This window comes from Plutella xylostella, chromosome 14, assembly GCF_932276165.1.
Source record: "Plutella xylostella chromosome 14, ilPluXylo3.1, whole genome shotgun sequence".
NCBI classification, from domain to species: Eukaryota; Metazoa; Arthropoda; class Insecta; order Lepidoptera; family Plutellidae; genus Plutella; species Plutella xylostella.
Window position 1 is genome coordinate 8,338,737 of NC_063994.1, and position 19,726 is coordinate 8,358,462.

At 41.7% G+C, this 19,726-nt stretch overlaps 2 protein-coding genes across 2 annotated transcripts; both read right to left on the bottom strand.

Annotated features, from left to right (window-relative positions):
• Nucleotides 1-3,465: 3,465 nt before the first annotated feature.
• Nucleotides 3,466-7,692, bottom strand: LOC125489468. The gene is made up of 2 exons (XM_048625398.1): nt 4,650-7,692; nt 3,466-4,297 (listed from the first exon to the last, which is right to left on the bottom strand). Exon 1 carries the CDS (start codon nt 7,157-7,159, stop codon nt 5,327-5,329), a length of 1,833 nt encoding a protein of 610 aa, XP_048481355.1. The 5' UTR covers nt 7,160-7,692; the 3' UTR covers nt 3,466-4,297; nt 4,650-5,326.
• A 122-nt stretch (nt 7,693-7,814) lies between these two features.
• LOC125489469 lies at nt 7,815-12,965 on the bottom strand. Its single transcript, XM_048625399.1, has 2 exons — nt 8,999-12,965; nt 7,815-8,646 (listed from the first exon to the last, which is right to left on the bottom strand). The coding sequence occupies exon 1, from the start codon at nt 11,506-11,508 to the stop codon at nt 9,676-9,678; it is 1,833 nt and encodes a 610-aa protein (XP_048481356.1). The 5' UTR covers nt 11,509-12,965; the 3' UTR covers nt 7,815-8,646; nt 8,999-9,675.
• Between the last annotated feature and the right edge of the window lie 6,761 nt (nt 12,966-19,726).

The following is a 19,726-nucleotide window of genomic DNA, read 5'->3' on the forward strand; positions in this document are numbered from 1 at the left end:
CGACTATGGAGAAATTGGCACTTAGTATTTAATTAAAGAAGAGTTATTTATACCATGGCATCACTGTCATAATCATTATAAGTGATTATAAAATCTTGAGGAGCGATGGCCATCACCTCCAGGTCCTCTGCGGAAGATGAAGGTGGCTTCTCACCTCCTCCCGTTGCTGTTTGTGCCCGCTTGTGTGCAGATGCAGACACGTTGGCCTTGGCCGCCAGCTTCATCCTCTTCCAGGCAAATTTTATTTCAGATTCTCCCCTTCCCTTTCCCGTTAGTTCATTTAATCTGAAAGAACAATAGTTATATTTTTTTGAAAAAACAATAGTTATATTTTTCCTCTCCTTGGTTTTCGCCATATTTATGGATGTATTATTTGATTTATTTTCAATGATATGTGCCGCTTGGGCAATTATATCTCTCAATATCTACAATTCAAGAAAGAAATAAGTAATTAAATAAGTAAGGTACATAATGCAAGTAGTTGTAGAAGTAGGTACACTTGTTTGATTCTATAATGACAAAAATAATGGGAACACAAGAATTACTAGGTAACAACACTTACGTTTCTCTTCGGGACTACAGTTTTCCGCCCTTTTTTCTTATGAGCATCCATAATAGATACGTACGTCAATATAATTTATAAAACCACACCAAAATTTTCTTGCTGTCCCAACCACAAGTGCAGGCGCGGATCCAGACCTCAAAATAGGTGATGGGCAAGCCTAAACTACTTGAAAATCAGCCAAGTTAAACTAGCTCATGAGCCACGTGTTCTAATGTACGCTCAGTATTATTGACTACTACTACTGCTCATATCACTATGATAACAGGGAATAGAGGGATTATCTTAATTAGATTATCACTTACCTTTATTTTACATTATTTAGGGATTAATTAAATAAAATATACTTATACAAGTTTAAATGAGTACACTCATATATTTTTATGAATATATGTACCTACCTACTTTATTTCTGAAACAAAACTAGCACGTTATAACTAAGTAACATTAATTATATAATTTTATAATAATAAAAAAAACATAAACAAGACATTGTTACCTAATAAGATTAACACGATTTAAAGATTTCCTCGCTTTTCAAAGTTAGTATCATCAGGAGCTTGATTTGAAAGGCTTGTGAAATTTAAACTTGATATTTATGATTGTTCGATACATTTTAGAAAAAAAGCCCGGGCATGACTAGACCTATTTTTCGGGAATTCTCAAGGACTTTCAGAACATGAGGGATGAAAACTAAATTAAAGTAAGGAGGTAAGTACCTACCTCTTACCTACGTGCATGATTAAATGACAAAATCTAGTTTGCGTTTTCTGTTTGCAAACACGTTGATTATCTCATCAACGTCCACGGCCACGTCTTTATGAATGTTTAGAAGAGCGAGCCCAGATAATCTTTCCTGTGCCATTGAGGCACCCAGGATTTTACCCTGCGAAGAGTCGAAAATGACCTCTCAGCGGTAGCTACGCTCACCGGAAGTGTTGCCAATATTTGTAAAAAACATTTTATATTGGGATATAAATCCTGGTCGCATTCCATAATGAGATGAGCTACCGTCTCTGGTATGGCGGAATTGTTTTCACTTTCTCTTTTCCATTTGGCCATCCAGAGTCGGTATTCATTGATTACTGTTAATGGGCTATCTTTTATAAAATGCCGGTACATCTGGACTACTTCTTTAACTGTATCTACGTGGATTTCAGGGTCGACATTCGATTTGGGGAGAAAAACACCCAACCGAAATAGGTCTAGTACTTCCGGAGACAATCTGTGTGTTAAATCATTGCTCACATTATCCAATAGCGGTATATATACGGATTTCCGGACTAAATACAACACTCTTCGACCGAATTCGCCTGATAATTGGGTCTGTTTTTTTGTCTTCCAACTGTACGTGGGGATTTTAAGGTAACATCCAACTGTTTTGCTTGCTCTGTAGCCTCTGAAAATAATTGCTTGAACACAGACTCGGCGTTTTGGCGTTTCGTACCTAATACTTCCAGGACATCCTTTATAGCATCGGTGGCTCTTTTGATGTCAATTGATGCAGTTTGCAGTAAGCGGCTCAACGAAACTGTAGTTCCTGAAATGAAAAATGTTATCTGACTCATAGAAACCAAATATTTATACAATACATAACTAGTTATGATTTTCTTTTACTTACCTAGAACATCGCACAGGCATATAGATGTAATGATAAAATAGAAAGAAAAGAAAGAAAGATAAAAGAGCTTCGTATCGTTTGCAAGAGACAGTGAGCGTCACTTGAAGTTTTGTTATCTTGCCATGTCGATATTATCTCCAAAGCGTTACAAATTTTAACCAAATGAGGCGTTTGTTAAAAAAAAAACAAGTTCCTTTTTGGAGAAATAGATGGCGTTGTCTGGGGTTGTACCAACTTTCAAACCCTCAGAACACACTCAGATCACAATATGTTATTCTGTGAGGCTAACGAAATGTGAAAGTGACGTAGGTAGGTAGAATTGTAGTATTATTTTCTCTATGATGTCGATGTCACTGTTGCTTCAGCGTTCAGTGCGATTGTGGGTACAGCCGTTCTTTTCAAGTTTTCTCAGTTTCCTTGTATTTCTCCTGTATTAATTGAGTTGTAGTTGAGCTATCTGCTCCTCCTCCCTTGATACTGTAGAGTTAGTGCACTTGAGATAGTGACTCTTTTGAGATAGTGACTCTTGTGAGATTTAATCACAACTAGTGAGTTCTTATTCTGAGTTTAGTACTCTTTGCTCTCTATGTAATTTTTGACAGTTGGTACACTGCGTTTTCACGCCATCTATCGGCTTACCCAAAAGCTCAACTGACAGCTGTCAAGGAAAACGGCTCATTATCGCCTTCGAATTGTAAATGGCCGTCATGTCTCTCTACCCATCGTGTTTCACATATACTCTGTATTGCACCGCCAAGTTCGTCCGTGAATATTCTATGCCTTTTTGCAGATGCGTTTGCAAAGGCTACAATTTTTCTCATTGTTCCAGTAGTGTTTCTGCACGAAACGACGTTTGATGACTTGGCCAATGAGTTATTTAAGGCATGATTACTACACGGGCACCGTTTTGCGTTTACAGCTTGTAATGTAGCAGCTCGGCAGGGGCTGGTCTGGATCACCGGGGAGCGACCCCTGGGCGAATCGACCTGCCTGGCCTCCCCCGAGAGTAGGGGTTGGGTGCTATATTGTAATGTGGTACTTACCCTTATGACTAACGTCCCTAGTGCTTAGGGCTGGTACCTACCTAATAACTCTCAATTAATATGTACCGGGAAGCTGTCTTAGGCTAGCTCAGCTCGACGCCGGCCTCTGAAGGAGTGCCCGGTCACCTGGGGGATCTACACTGACCGTGAAGCGGTCCTAACTATCCTGATATTGATCCTGAGGCCCCAGGAGGGAAATAACCTCGATAGGTGTACGGGGTGATAATTAATAACACCGATTAAATAGTGTAACACAATTGAGGCGGCACTGGACCCGCTTTATTTACAATCAAGTTAACTTATATATCTAGGGTACTTACAGCTTACGTACTTAATATTAACACACTACACAAATGCACAAATACTTATCACGATTATTGATATTTATATTGGTCGGGCCCTGAAGGGGCCTACGCGGATGTTCCTATCTTAATAAGGGGAAGGATACAGGGTACAGGAGGTCGGGCGAATACCGGTGGTGCGTGTGGACTTGTTCCAGGGTTTGTGGAGTGTATTTGTGTCGACAAGAATGTGGCTGAAGGCCGGTGTGTGTTCGGTGATTGTATAGTTCGGTACTTACACAGATGCTTTAAACTAGGCAACCCAGGCATCCATGTACGTATCCGGGGGACCTCGGTCCGCTAATTAGGCAGCCCACTGTGTCGGGTCTAGTCGGGTATACGGATGCTTTAAACTAGGCACCCCAGGCATCCATATATCCGAGAGGCCTCGGTCCGTTGAGCAACCTACCTCGCGGGGAGACCGGTGTTGTGAGATTAGTGTGCGTGAATAGATTACTTGAATAGATATGGGTGCGGGGAGGGATCTCGGGAACGGAATGATCACTCGTCGGAATAGGAGGTGGCGAATGGTGCTCTAGCGGCGGTCCGGCGGCTATTTATAGGCGGGTCGCCCCGCGCCCCTTGTATTCTCCGGAGTCGTCTGTGTGGTGCCCCGCCTCGTCTCGCACACGCCGGGCGCTCTTGTGGCCGCGGTGTGAGGGTAGGTGTGTTGGACGGTTGGTTTGTAACGGCTCGTTACATTCTCCCCCCTCGGCAGAAGAATTTTTACCTGGTAAAAATTCACAGGTCATGTAGATACATACAAGGAAAAATTAAGAGAACGGTGCATGTACTGGTGCATTTGTTTACAAACGGGTTCCTACTTTATCATCTGGATTCAGGATATATTTTATTTACTTAGATATTTATATCAGGTTAATTTTACACAGTATAATATTATTAGCTTTGGTAAAAAAAAGTTACACGGTATTGTCCATGAGCATTTCATCCCTGCTTGGTGCCGGTAAGTTCGGACGGAAACGGTATATTATATTCGGGATTCTTTTCTACATAAAAGATGTGAGTATTTTGTTTTTTACAAGACATGAGCAAGGATAAAATGCATGGTTGGTTTTACTTACATTGTAGGCTATGTGTACATAACTTATTGTGTACTGATATACATTTTCCTGTTAATTACATTAGGTATACGGTTTCAGCTTTACGGTTTTAAATTGTTTACATATCAAATAAATTAAAATTTATACGGCATGTGCCCTTGCGCTGAAATTTACTCGGTCGGTTTGACGCTTGACATTGACTTCATAACTAAAATTCTAACCTGTGTACGTTCACAGAGTAACGTATTGGGCTGCGTTCAAAAATTTACAATCTTTATTCTAAGTCTGAGCAAAATTTTACTTGCGACTTTGATGCAATAAGGTGGATGTTATACGTTTAACATGTCTGTGTGTCTATTATTTACTTATATCATATTATACTACGGACGGACGGTGTAAAATGTGTGCATTTGCGTTTACATTTTTACCTATTTCTACATTTTTAATATAGATTGCGGTTTTTCAGTTGTATATTTATAATTAAATTACAAATTAAACATAATAACATTTTTACGGTACGGTACGGAATGACTAGGTCATAAATATACAAATGTTTTAACTTTTTACGGCTATTTGTCTTCAATCTTCATTATGTTGATGATTGAGGGTAGGTTTGGAATTATCGGTTCGTTCGGCATCGCATGAGTACCGCAGCTAGGCACATCTGGCGATGGGTGATGACGTCATCGGTAGGTATCTTATTGCTTCGGTTCGGTGGAATCAGTGGAATACGGTTGCGGCGAGTTTGATGACAATGATTTTAGGCGTTCTTTGTACTTTTTCATGTGATGAAGAACATCTTTGTACATCCCGGGCCAATAATATGTTTCGGCAATGCTTTTTAGGATTTTTCCCGTGGTCACGTAGCCTGTTGTTGTCGGTTCATTAAGGTATTGTTCGATAATCGACCTTCTCTTCAATGTCGGAACGCATAATTTCCACTGCGATTGTGCATTGATCTTGACCCCGTACGCCGGATTTACAATTCGTTTTTGGAGTGAGCCGTTTTTAATTGCGAATGTTGGGTCATTTTGAGGTGATTTTCGGGTTTCGGTCATTTTCCTCTCGAACCATTCTTTTCTTTCCTGGATTGAGGCTGTGTCGGGATATCTTGGTGGATGTTGTTGCTTAGGTTTTTTCTTATGCTTGCGGGATTTTGTCTTTATTGGGCCGTTGATTATATTATTATTCGGTGGTGTTGAATCATTTGTGACGACTTCGGTGACTTTCGGTGTATTTTCGGTATTGTTGTTCCAGACTATTGTGGCTCCTGCTTTTCTTAGTAGGTCTATCCCTATGATAACTAGGTTTGGCGGTGAATAAGCTGGTAGCACGAAGAGTTCGTGTGTTATTTTTCTCTGCCGTATCTCGATTTCTGGGTCTATTCTGAGCTTCACGTCCATGACTCTGCCATCTGCGACGGTTACTCGCATCCCTGTGACTTTTTCTGTGTCGGCGTTTGTCGAATTCTCTTCATAAATGTTTCTACTGATGTACGATCTGGTGGAGCCTGTGTCAACTAACGCTCGGTATATGATTTTACCTATTTTTACGTCTTCAAAAATTCGTTGTTCTGGTCGGTTTTCTTCGGCGGTTATGTTCGTGTCTCCGAACTTGGTTTCTCTTCTGCAGCAGTTGCGCGTAAGTCTCCCGAGGACTCCGCATTGGCTACAGAACAGTACTTGCCTGCCCCGGCATTCTTTGTGTGAGTGGCCTGCTTTGCCGCAGTTCCAGCAGCACGTGGTCCTGTCGTATTTTTCGTGTATTTTACGAGGTTCTGGTGACGTTTCTGGATGACTTTTCGGTGTCTGGCGGTGTCGGTCTGGTCGGTGGTTCCACTGTTGAGATGAGGATTCTTCTGTGATCTGCTCGTACTCGGCTGCCTGTTTGATTAATTCCCCAAGGCTGGTGAAGTCTTGCTTCTTGATGTAGTACTTGTAGTTCGCGTTCATGTTTTCGTAGACTCTTTCTTCTTTTTCTGTTTTGGACATTTTTCCGTACCTTCTCATCAGGGTTTGTATGTCGGTCAGGTAGTTGACGAAAGATTCACGGTGGTGTTGTTTTCGTGCGATGATCATCTCGAGCAGGTTTTTCTCGTATCCCGCCGGGTAGAAGAAGAGTTTGAAGTCTTTCAGGAAGTCTTCCCACTTTTCCCAGTTGTCTGAGTTGTTTCTGTACCATAATAGCGGTTTACCTCTTAGTACCTTAGGTAGTACCTGGAGTAATCGGTCCTGCGGGACGTCACCTGATGACGTCAGTTCATCCAAACGCTCGATGAACTCAACCGGGTCGCATGCGGTGTCGAACGATATATTCCATTCCCTCACGATGGATGACAGGTTCAGCTGGCTCGCGGTTCTGGTCTGGTCTTCGGATGTCATCTCGAAGGTCTCCTCCTCTTCTTCTCTGATGTGGTCGGACAGCTGCTTCCTCAGCTTGTCAACGGTTAAATTTACGGTCGGTAGCTTCCTCTCCCTACTTTCCCTTATTAATTCCTCTTTACTAAGGTTATAAATCCAAGAAGTTGGCATTTGATGCTGTATATTTACCTACTATAAAACGGGGCCAGTTTGTAATCGGTTACTATAACTTAAATAAAAATGACCAACAAAAAATTATCTGTTCTTTACTTTTGAATTGTAATTTTTGTTAAACGGGGTCGGTCGGTCGGTTGTCGGTCTATTTTTAGAATGATTACGGGTAGAAAGTTAAGTTGCACGGTTAGTCGGTCGGTCGGTTATTTCTAATGATTTATGATTTATTACGGGGGGCTAAATAATATTAAATATTGATGAGAATTAGTGGATTTTGCGTTGGGCGCCAAATGTAATGTAGCAGCTCGGCAGGGGCTGGTCTGGATCACCGGGGAGCGACCCCTGGGCGAATCGACCTGCCTGGCCTCCCCCGAGAGTAGGGGTTGGGTGCTATATTGTAATGTGGTACTTACCCTTATGACTAACGTCCCTAGTGCTTAGGGCTGGTACCTACCTAATAACTCTCAATTAATATGTACCGGGAAGCTGTCTTAGGCTAGCTCAGCTCGACGCCGGCCTCTGAAGGAGTGCCCGGTCACCTGGGGGATCTACACTGACCGTGAAGCGGTCCTAACTATCCTGATATTGATCCTGAGGCCCCAGGAGGGAAATAACCTCGATAGGTGTACGGGGTGATAATTAATAACACCGATTAAATAGTGTAACACAATTGAGGCGGCACTGGACCCGCTTTATTTACAATCAAGTTAACTTATATATCTAGGGTACTTACAGCTTACGTACTTAATATTAACACACTACACAAATGCACAAATACTTATCACGATTATTGATATTTATATTGGTCGGGCCCTGAAGGGGCCTACGCGGATGTTCCTATCTTAATAAGGGGAAGGATACAGGGTACAGGAGGTCGGGCGAATACCGGTGGTGCGTGTGGACTTGTTCCAGGGTTTGTGGAGTGTATTTGTGTCGACAAGAATGTGGCTGAAGGCCGGTGTGTGTTCGGTGATTGTATAGTTCGGTACTTACACAGATGCTTTAAACTAGGCAACCCAGGCATCCATGTACGTATCCGGGGGACCTCGGTCCGCTAATTAGGCAGCCCACTGTGTCGGGTCTAGTCGGGTATACGGATGCTTTAAACTAGGCACCCCAGGCATCCATATATCCGAGAGGCCTCGGTCCGTTGAGCAACCTACCTCGCGGGGAGACCGGTGTTGTGAGATTAGTGTGCGTGAATAGATTACTTGAATAGATATGGGTGCGGGGAGGGATCTCGGGAACGGAATGATCACTCGTCGGAATAGGAGGTGGCGAATGGTGCTCTAGCGGCGGTCCGGCGGCTATTTATAGGCGGGTCGCCCCGCGCCCCTTGTATTCTCCGGAGTCGTCTGTGTGGTGCCCCGCCTCGTCTCGCACACGCCGGGCGCTCTTGTGGCCGCGGTGTGAGGGTAGGTGTGTTGGACGGTTGGTTTGTAACGGCTCGTTACATTCTCCCCCCTCGGCAGAAGAATTTTTACCTGGTAAAAATTCACAGGTCATGTAGATACATACAAGGAAAAATTAAGAGAACGGTGCATGTACTGGTGCATTTGTTTACAAACGGGTTCCTACTTTATCATCTGGATTCAGGATATATTTTATTTACTTAGATATTTATATCAGGTTAATTTTACACAGTATAATATTATTAGCTTTGGTAAAAAAAAGTTACACGGTATTGTCCATGAGCATTTCATCCCTGCTTGGTGCCGGTAAGTTCGGACGGAAACGGTATATTATATTCGGGATTCTTTTCTACATAAAAGATGTGAGTATTTTGTTTTTTACAAGACATGAGCAAGGATAAAATGCATGGTTGGTTTTACTTACATTGTAGGCTATGTGTACATAACTTATTGTGTACTGATATACATTTTCCTGTTAATTACATTAGGTATACGGTTTCAGCTTTACGGTTTTAAATTGTTTACATATCAAATAAATTAAAATTTATACGGCATGTGCCCTTGCGCTGAAATTTACTCGGTCGGTTTGACGCTTGACATTGACTTCATAACTAAAATTCTAACCTGTGTACGTTCACAGAGTAACGTATTGGGCTGCGTTCAAAAATTTACAATCTTTATTCTAAGTCTGAGCAAAATTTTACTTGCGACTTTGATGCAATAAGGTGGATGTTATACGTTTAACATGTCTGTGTGTCTATTATTTACTTATATCATATTATACTACGGACGGACGGTGTAAAATGTGTGCATTTGCGTTTACATTTTTACCTATTTCTACATTTTTAATATAGATTGCGGTTTTTCAGTTGTATATTTATAATTAAATTACAAATTAAACATAATAACATTTTTACGGTACGGTACGGAATGACTAGGTCATAAATATACAAATGTTTTAACTTTTTACGGCTATTTGTCTTCAATCTTCATTATGTTGATGATTGAGGGTAGGTTTGGAATTATCGGTTCGTTCGGCATCGCATGAGTACCGCAGCTAGGCACATCTGGCGATGGGTGATGACGTCATCGGTAGGTATCTTATTGCTTCGGTTCGGTGGAATCAGTGGAATACGGTTGCGGCGAGTTTGATGACAATGATTTTAGGCGTTCTTTGTACTTTTTCATGTGATGAAGAACATCTTTGTACATCCCGGGCCAATAATATGTTTCGGCAATGCTTTTTAGGATTTTTCCCGTGGTCACGTAGCCTGTTGTTGTCGGTTCATTAAGGTATTGTTCGATAATCGACCTTCTCTTCAATGTCGGAACGCATAATTTCCACTGCGATTGTGCATTGATCTTGACCCCGTACGCCGGATTTACAATTCGTTTTTGGAGTGAGCCGTTTTTAATTGCGAATGTTGGGTCATTTTGAGGTGATTTTCGGGTTTCGGTCATTTTCCTCTCGAACCATTCTTTTCTTTCCTGGATTGAGGCTGTGTCGGGATATCTTGGTGGATGTTGTTGCTTAGGTTTTTTCTTATGCTTGCGGGATTTTGTCTTTATTGGGCCGTTGATTATATTATTATTCGGTGGTGTTGAATCATTTGTGACGACTTCGGTGACTTTCGGTGTATTTTCGGTATTGTTGTTCCAGACTATTGTGGCTCCTGCTTTTCTTAGTAGGTCTATCCCTATGATAACTAGGTTTGGCGGTGAATAAGCTGGTAGCACGAAGAGTTCGTGTGTTATTTTTCTCTGCCGTATCTCGATTTCTGGGTCTATTCTGAGCTTCACGTCCATGACTCTGCCATCTGCGACGGTTACTCGCATCCCTGTGACTTTTTCTGTGTCGGCGTTTGTCGAATTCTCTTCATAAATGTTTCTACTGATGTACGATCTGGTGGAGCCTGTGTCAACTAACGCTCGGTATATGATTTTACCTATTTTTACGTCTTCAAAAATTCGTTGTTCTGGTCGGTTTTCTTCGGCGGTTATGTTCGTGTCTCCGAACTTGGTTTCTCTTCTGCAGCAGTTGCGCGTAAGTCTCCCGAGGACTCCGCATTGGCTACAGAACAGTACTTGCCTGCCCCGGCATTCTTTGTGTGAGTGGCCTGCTTTGCCGCAGTTCCAGCAGCACGTGGTCCTGTCGTATTTTTCGTGTATTTTACGAGGTTCTGGTGACGTTTCTGGATGACTTTTCGGTGTCTGGCGGTGTCGGTCTGGTCGGTGGTTCCACTGTTGAGATGAGGATTCTTCTGTGATCTGCTCGTACTCGGCTGCCTGTTTGATTAATTCCCCAAGGCTGGTGAAGTCTTGCTTCTTGATGTAGTACTTGTAGTTCGCGTTCATGTTTTCGTAGACTCTTTCTTCTTTTTCTGTTTTGGACATTTTTCCGTACCTTCTCATCAGGGTTTGTATGTCGGTCAGGTAGTTGACGAAAGATTCACGGTGGTGTTGTTTTCGTGCGATGATCATCTCGAGCAGGTTTTTCTCGTATCCCGCCGGGTAGAAGAAGAGTTTGAAGTCTTTCAGGAAGTCTTCCCACTTTTCCCAGTTGTCTGAGTTGTTTCTGTACCATAATAGCGGTTTACCTCTTAGTACCTTAGGTAGTACCTGGAGTAATCGGTCCTGCGGGACGTCACCTGATGACGTCAGTTCATCCAAACGCTCGATGAACTCAACCGGGTCGCATGCGGTGTCGAACGATATATTCCATTCCCTCACGATGGATGACAGGTTCAGCTGGCTCGCGGTTCTGGTCTGGTCTTCGGATGTCATCTCGAAGGTCTCCTCCTCTTCTTCTCTGATGTGGTCGGACAGCTGCTTCCTCAGCTTGTCAACGGTTAAATTTACGGTCGGTAGCTTCCTCTCCCTACTTTCCCTTATTAATTCCTCTTTACTAAGGTTATAAATCCAAGAAGTTGGCATTTGATGCTGTATATTTACCTACTATAAAACGGGGCCAGTTTGTAATCGGTTACTATAACTTAAATAAAAATGACCAACAAAAAATTATCTGTTCTTTACTTTTGAATTGTAATTTTTGTTAAACGGGGTCGGTCGGTCGGTTGTCGGTCTATTTTTAGAATGATTACGGGTAGAAAGTTAAGTTGCACGGTTAGTCGGTCGGTCGGTTATTTCTAATGATTTATGATTTATTACGGGGGGCTAAATAATATTAAATATTGATGAGAATTAGTGGATTTTGCGTTGGGCGCCAAATGTAATGTAGCAGCTCGGCAGGGGCTGGTCTGGATCACCGGGGAGCGACCCCTGGGCGAATCGACCTGCCTGGCCTCCCCCGAGAGTAGGGGTTGGGTGCTATATTGTAATGTGGTACTTACCCTTATGACTAACGTCCCTAGTGCTTAGGGCTGGTACCTACCTAATAACTCTCAATTAATATGTACCGGGAAGCTGTCTTAGGCTAGCTCAGCTCGACGCCGGCCTCTGAAGGAGTGCCCGGTCACCTGGGGGATCTACACTGACCGTGAAGCGGTCCTAACTATCCTGATATTGATCCTGAGGCCCCAGGAGGGAAATAACCTCGATAGGTGTACGGGGTGATAATTAATAACACCGATTAAATAGTGTAACACAATTGAGGCGGCACTGGACCCGCTTTATTTACAATCAAGTTAACTTATATATCTAGGGTACTTACAGCTTACGTACTTAATATTAACACACTACACAAATGCACAAATACTTATCACGATTATTGATATTTATATTGGTCGGGCCCTGAAGGGGCCTACGCGGATGTTCCTATCTTAATAAGGGGAAGGATACAGGGTACAGGAGGTCGGGCGAATACCGGTGGTGCGTGTGGACTTGTTCCAGGGTTTGTGGAGTGTATTTGTGTCGACAAGAATGTGGCTGAAGGCCGGTGTGTGTTCGGTGATTGTATAGTTCGGTACTTACACAGATGCTTTAAACTAGGCAACCCAGGCATCCATGTACGTATCCGGGGGACCTCGGTCCGCTAATTAGGCAGCCCACTGTGTCGGGTCTAGTCGGGTATACGGATGCTTTAAACTAGGCACCCCAGGCATCCATATATCCGAGAGGCCTCGGTCCGTTGAGCAACCTACCTCGCGGGGAGACCGGTGTTGTGAGATTAGTGTGCGTGAATAGATTACTTGAATAGATATGGGTGCGGGGAGGGATCTCGGGAACGGAATGATCACTCGTCGGAATAGGAGGTGGCGAATGGTGCTCTAGCGGCGGTCCGGCGGCTATTTATAGGCGGGTCGCCCCGCGCCCCTTGTATTCTCCGGAGTCGTCTGTGTGGTGCCCCGCCTCGTCTCGCACACGCCGGGCGCTCTTGTGGCCGCGGTGTGAGGGTAGGTGTGTTGGACGGTTGGTTTGTAACGGCTCGTTACAGCTTTTTTGCACAGTTCCTGCACAGCACCTTTTACATCTGAGGCCATTACAGAACAGCTGTCCGTTCCTATGCCTACGCAGTACGCTAAATCCAGTTCAAATTTGCCGCATATATTTTCAACGATTTTCGCTAATTGTATGGCTGTGAGTCGCAATTCTTTTGAGCCTTCTGCGGTCTTTGCGTTTTCGCAGTCTAGCATTTCGTAGGCATCGCAAAAGCATATGAAATCTTCCTTGATTACATAATTACTCAAATATCTTAATGATAGACTCATCTGTTCCGTATGCGATACATCAGTTGTCTCGTCAAAAATTATCGAATAAAACTTAGCTTTTTTTACGTTTTCCAATATAGTTCTCTGGATGTGTTCTTTACAAATGTTAATCAACTCATTTTGTACTGTTTTACTTATATAAGTGGCTGTTGAACTTGCTGTTTTTAAATGGTTTAGGAGTTGTGAATCGCCTGCATCTATTCTGAACTTTAACAGTGCCCGAAAATTGCTTTCAGAAGATACATCACTACGGTTAGTATTTGTGCTAAGAATGTCACCATCGTCCCTGTGTCCACGTAAGGGTATATTTTGACGGCCGCACAATATTATAGTTTTTATAATAGGTCTTAAGAGATCCCTATTTTCTGCCACTTGCTCCATTCTTTGTGTCGAAATTTGGTTCGCGATATCGAGCTCTGGTTTATGATGACACGCCAAAAAGCTTTTCCCCCTTTCAACAGCCGCCTTATGGTATTTATTACCTTGATGCTTCAGTAATAAACCATTTTCACCCAAAAAGTTATTGAAGCATTTCAATGGTTCATTAACAAGACGTCCGGGGTTAGATCTCACGGAATCAATATCAGAATTAGCTAGAAATAATGAACAATATTTACAATAAAGCCCCTGATATTTATGTGATAGCACAAGCCAATGGAATTTCTGGAGATGTGACCGTTGAACATGTTTTTTGTACGATTTTCCATTTTTTTGTATGATCTCGTAGGGAAAATCGTAGTCAAGTGGAGGCACCCAATGATTTTCAAGTAAAAGAGCTTTAGTAGCATCTGGTAGTTCACGCATTTTTTTTGTATCAGAAACATAGTTTCCTATATCCGAAGCAAATGCAGAGTTCAATGACATGTGTGAGTCAGCAGTGTTAGTTGATGATGATGACGGTGCTGTTAGAGCTGTGGCCGTGCACTGATCAGAAGAAGAAGCAATAGCAAGGTTATCATTGTTAAAGAACATGCACAAGCAAGCAATAGTCGGCAAAACAATATAAAAAGTATGTAAGTAGTTAAATACCTATTTAAAACCACTTTTACGATGAACATATAATTAGTAGGTAGAGGTAGTCACATTGGTCATTTCATTACGCCGGTCTGTCAGACAAATACGCATAATACATATTCATAGAAAAAATGCCCCGCCACCGCCGCCGCCGCCGCCCGCCCGCGCCAGCGCCCGAAATTCACTCACTTGGCTTCAAACATACCTACCTACCTAATCGCACCTATGTCTACCTACTCTATCGCGCAAACAAATGCCTCCGCTGCCGTGCCGTGCCGCCGAGCGAGCTGCTCTCACTCTCAACGCAGCGGACGGCCGAAAACGGCCTGCAGTAAGGCCTTGGTCTCCTATTTACGCCGTAGTTCGCGTCCAGCGTCACGCCGTAGGCCGCGTCACGATGCTCACTATAGAAATGTACTGATGCGGTCTCCCTCACACGCCGACGTTGGCGCGTAGACATAATGAGCATTGTGACGCGGCCCACGGCGGTGACACTTGACGCGACCTACGGAGTAAATAGGAGACCCGGGCCTAAGGCCTTGGTCTCCTATTTACGCCGTAGATCGCGTCCAGCGTCACGCCGTAGGCCGCGTCATGATGCTCTCTATAGAAATGTACTGATGCGGTCTCCCTCACACGCCGACGTTGGCGCGTAGACATAATGAGCATTGTGACGCGGCCTACGGCGGTGACACTTGACGCGACCTACGGAGTAAATAGGAGACCAAGGCCTTACTGCAGGCCGTTTTCGGCCGTCCGCTGCGTTGAGAGTAGGTACTTACAATAAATAACTTAATTAAATACAAACTGTCACTGTGTGTAAAATAAAACCATCGCAAATCCAGATGGGCTATACTAGGCAATAATGAATAAATGCTTAGTGGATATTATATTTGATAATTAGGTATTATGTAAGTGCCTTACGTACTTATTTAAAATTTAGTTCGCTATTACGGAAAGCTGCGATAGTAGGAGTAGGATTAGAAATAGGAATAATGGAAAATAAGTTATTTAGGATGTTTTAGTAAGTATTACTTATTAGTAAGTTATAAAGTTACCAACCCACCCAGCCCTAAAAACAAAACAAACAAACACACACAAGTAGTGAATTATTGGGAAGTCTATCCCACTCTGCGTTCGCTCCGCCGCCGCGCGCTTCGCGCGTCGTCGTCGCTCACTTGAGTGTGATAGCCTTCCCAATAATTCATTATCACACGGCGACAATGGATCAGACTGGGACGGAATGGGAGAGACTTCCCAATGTGTTTTTAATTTAAAGAACATGGCACGCACGGCTTTGGTCTTAATACAGAGTGGGATACACTTCCCAACGTTTTGATTATGAGGTTTAGTAATTTTTAGATACCTGCATTACATGCACACTACATATTTAATACACAATCGCAATGGAATTTCAGTAGGTACACAACACACACACACACAGTCTATACATGACTCTAGTTGGTCAGTGTTGGCTGTGTGATGTTGAAGATTCCGGGTTAGAATCCCAGCCGGGGCAGATATTTGTTTATAACCAATAAGTGTTTGATCTCGGTGTTGGATGTTAAGTGTAAATTAAGTATGATGTTTGTATTGTATGCCTATGAATAAGTGTTCTTGACGACCCTACATTCATAAAAAATACAACGTCTTAAGAATACAAATAATTAAATTAAGTCGGATGGCACAGTGGTTAGTAATTCTAACTGTTGTGTCGAGGGTCCTGGGTTTGGTCTCCGGCCGGGGTAAATATTTGTTTTAATCATAGATAAGTATTTATTCTCAGGTTTTGGATGTGTCGAAAAATGACAATAGGCTTGCCCGCTCTTACATTGGGTTTCTAAACATCTCTTCTCTGCCTACTCATAAGGGGGTACAGTAGTAGAAGGCGTGTGTGTGTGTTTATGTGCATGTAAGTGGGTACTCAAGAAATCTTGAATGCGTAAAACACAAAAAATATATACCTACTCAGAGCAGAGATTACAATCTTATGATTAAGTAAAGATGACTGACGAATCTATTACTCAACATCTTGGGGGACTTTGAAGTAACATCAGAAGAATGGGGTGACGATCTTCAAGAAGGCGTAAGCAAGAGATTTCAACAAATCTTACAAGAAGGCCTTAAAAAAGAGGTGAAAGAGGAACTTAACAAGAAGTACTTGTTTCCAAAGAATACACCTTTTTGTAAGGCGCCAACTCTAAACCCGGAGATAAATACTATGCAGGCCATGACTGAATCCTTTAAGCAAAGAGACAAACACATGATGTCTAAGCAAAATTTTTTTTTTTTTTTTTTATCCTATTCTGTGCCTTGCTACTGGGTATCTCCCACGCCTATTTAACCTTCTTTTTTACTGTAGTTCTGGTTTATTATCTTGGTGTGAGCTGTTGAATCTTATTGTAAAGACACTTTGTGTCCGACATGTTCACTTTTTGAGATTGTTGTGTGTTGAAGCAGAGCTCAGGGACCAGCTCATGTCCAGTGACATTGTACTGAAAGTGTGTGGGATTGTTCATTCATATACTGACAATTCATTGTCTAACACTGTTTTTTCTTTTCATTCATCTATTGTAGGCAAATTTTTTGTGTAGTGGTCCTCCAGTATGAATAATAATAAGCTTTTAAAGTTAGGTCTATACAACGCAGGGTCTTTAAACACAGGGCACGACGACTTTATTTTTGCAATGGATCGCTTCCAGGCAGATATAGTAGCAATAAATGAAACATGGTTGGGGCCAGGACAGGGAGCGTGCGCGCCCGCAGTGCCGGGCTACAGGTTGCGCAGCGCCCCCCGGCCAGCGCACATGGGGCGCTCTCGAGGGGGCGGTGTTGGTTTTTACATTAAGAAAAATATAAATGTGCGTTATTTGATCCCACCAGTTGCTAACATAGAACAATACTGGATCTCAACGTGAGTTAATGGACATCAAATAGCTGTAGGTACGGCGTATAGACCTTCGTGGATACTTCTTGATTTGTTTATCGATGCTTTAACAGAAGCAGTAACCTCTTTCTCAGATTATGATCAGGTCATTCTTCTTGGAGATTTCAATGTTAATATGCTTGATAAGAATAGTAGTGAGGCTCGTAAAATAAACCAATTCATTGAATATTTAGACTTAAAACAGGTAGTAACTGAACCTACTCATTTCTCTGTGGGTACCGAAACTCTAATTGATCTTGTCTGTACAAATGCAAAAGTTATTGACGTAACTGTAACAAATATAACGGGATCATTAGGACATGCGATGATTAACGTAATTTTTGCTTTAAAAAAAATAAACCTCAGCCTAAATACTTAACTTTTAGACCTATAAAACATATCAACCTAGACAATTTTATTCGTGATCTTTTTTCATTGGATTTTGAATCATTAATAAGCTACCCTTCTGTAGATTTGGCTGTAAATCAATTTAATCTCCTTATAACTTATCTTTTTGATATTCATGCTCCTGTAAAATCTGTGAAGATTCGTGAGGGCCAGTCACTACAGTGGGTCACTGACCCTTGCAAACAAATGATAGACTTGCGTAATAAAGCACATGAAAAATTTAGATTAACTAAATCAGAAGAACATAAAAAGTATTATATGGACTTAAAAAAACTTGTTATTACCAGTATAGCTAGTGAAAAACGTGCCTATTTTGATCAATTGATTAATAATAAAATTAATGAACCGAAGGCTCTTTGGAAAAACCTAAAGCAGAAGGTTTTAATTGATTCAACGAAAAGTGACTGCTTACCTGATTCATTTAATAATCCTAACAAAATTAATGAACATTTTTTAGACATACCTGGTATTAATGATGTTCCTGTCTCTAACTTAAACTTTTTTAATACACACCGTTTTGGCACAGCAGTTTTTGAGATTCATCCTGTCTCTGAAGCTGATATTGCCAAATATATAATTTCCATAACATCCAATGCTACTGGCATAGATGGCATTAATAGAGATATGATATTACTTACTCTTCCACATACCTTGAAAACCATTACTGCTATAGTGAACAGGTCTATCATGGAACAATCAGTTCCACAATGTTGGAAATCAGCACTTATAAATCCACTCCCCAAAGTTGACCCACCCGCTGTGCTTAAAGATCTAAGACCGATCAGTATCTTGCCTCTCTTGTCTAAAATAGTAGAGAGAGCCGTTTATGTTCAACTAGTAAATTTTATTGAAGACAATGGCATACTTCCAATCTGGTTTCCGTAGGAATAGGGGTACGACTACTGCATTGCTTGATATCACCGATAACATCCTAGCTGAACAAGACATAAGCAATGGGTCAATTTTATACTTTTTAGATTTCTCACGCGCGTTCGATTCCCTAAATATTAACCTACTTCTGGCCAAACTATCTTACTACGGTCTCAGTTCTAATGCTGTTAGTTGGTTCAAGAGTTACTTATCAAATAGAACACAGTCTGTTAAGCTGGTGTTAAGCAATGGTACTTGTATGTTTTCAGATTCTTTGCCCATTACATGTGGGGTACCTCAAGGTTCAATCCTTGGCCCCCTTTTGTTCATAATCTATAGTTCCGATCTTACGGCCCAAATTAAATACTGTAATTACCATTGCTATGCTGATGATGTTCAACTGTATGCATCTATCGCTCCAGATAATCTAACAAATGTATTGGAGGGTATTAATAGTGATCTCGAGAATATAGATAACTGGTCTAACAACAATGCATTGGTGCTGAATCCTTCTAAATCGAAATACATGATACTGGGCACTACCATGCAAGTTAGAAAGATCATCTCATCTCTCAACAATAATAAACTAACGATAAATATGAGAGGGCAAGATATTGAGCGGGTTGATGAGGCAAAGTGTCTGGGTTTGCTTCTTGATAGCGGTTTAAAATTTGAAAATCATATCTTAAACATTGTTAAAAATTGTTTCTTTCGTCTTAAAGTATTATATAAAATTCGCTCCTTATTATCAGAAAAGGTGCGAATTGCACTGTGTGAAGCATTGATTCTATCCAGACTTAATTACGGAGACACTGTTTATGGCCCTTGCCTTCTGGGTAGAACTCGACGTTTAATCCAGCGGGTGCAGAATGCTTGTTGCCGATTCTGCTTCCATGTTCCACCACGTAGTCATATCACTCCCTTTCTTAATAAAGCGTCCATGCTTAACATGGAAGCCCGTAGGCATCTAGATATCTGCAGCTTAGTTTTTGATGTATTAAAATATAAAAAACCAGAATATTTGTACTCAAAGTTTATTTTCTCTCCTTTTCATAATAGGTATGGTACTAGATCTACGCGTCCAATCTTGTCAGTTCCTTTGAAGGAAGTTTCCGCTACCATGCAACAAAATGCTGGAATAATATTCCACCACCTTTTAGGCTTCTCAAAAATAAAACTAATTTTAAAAATAAAATGAAAACGTTTCTTCTTACTAAACAAAAGCTTTGAAATCTTTGAATATTGTCTTAGTTAATACATTATCCTT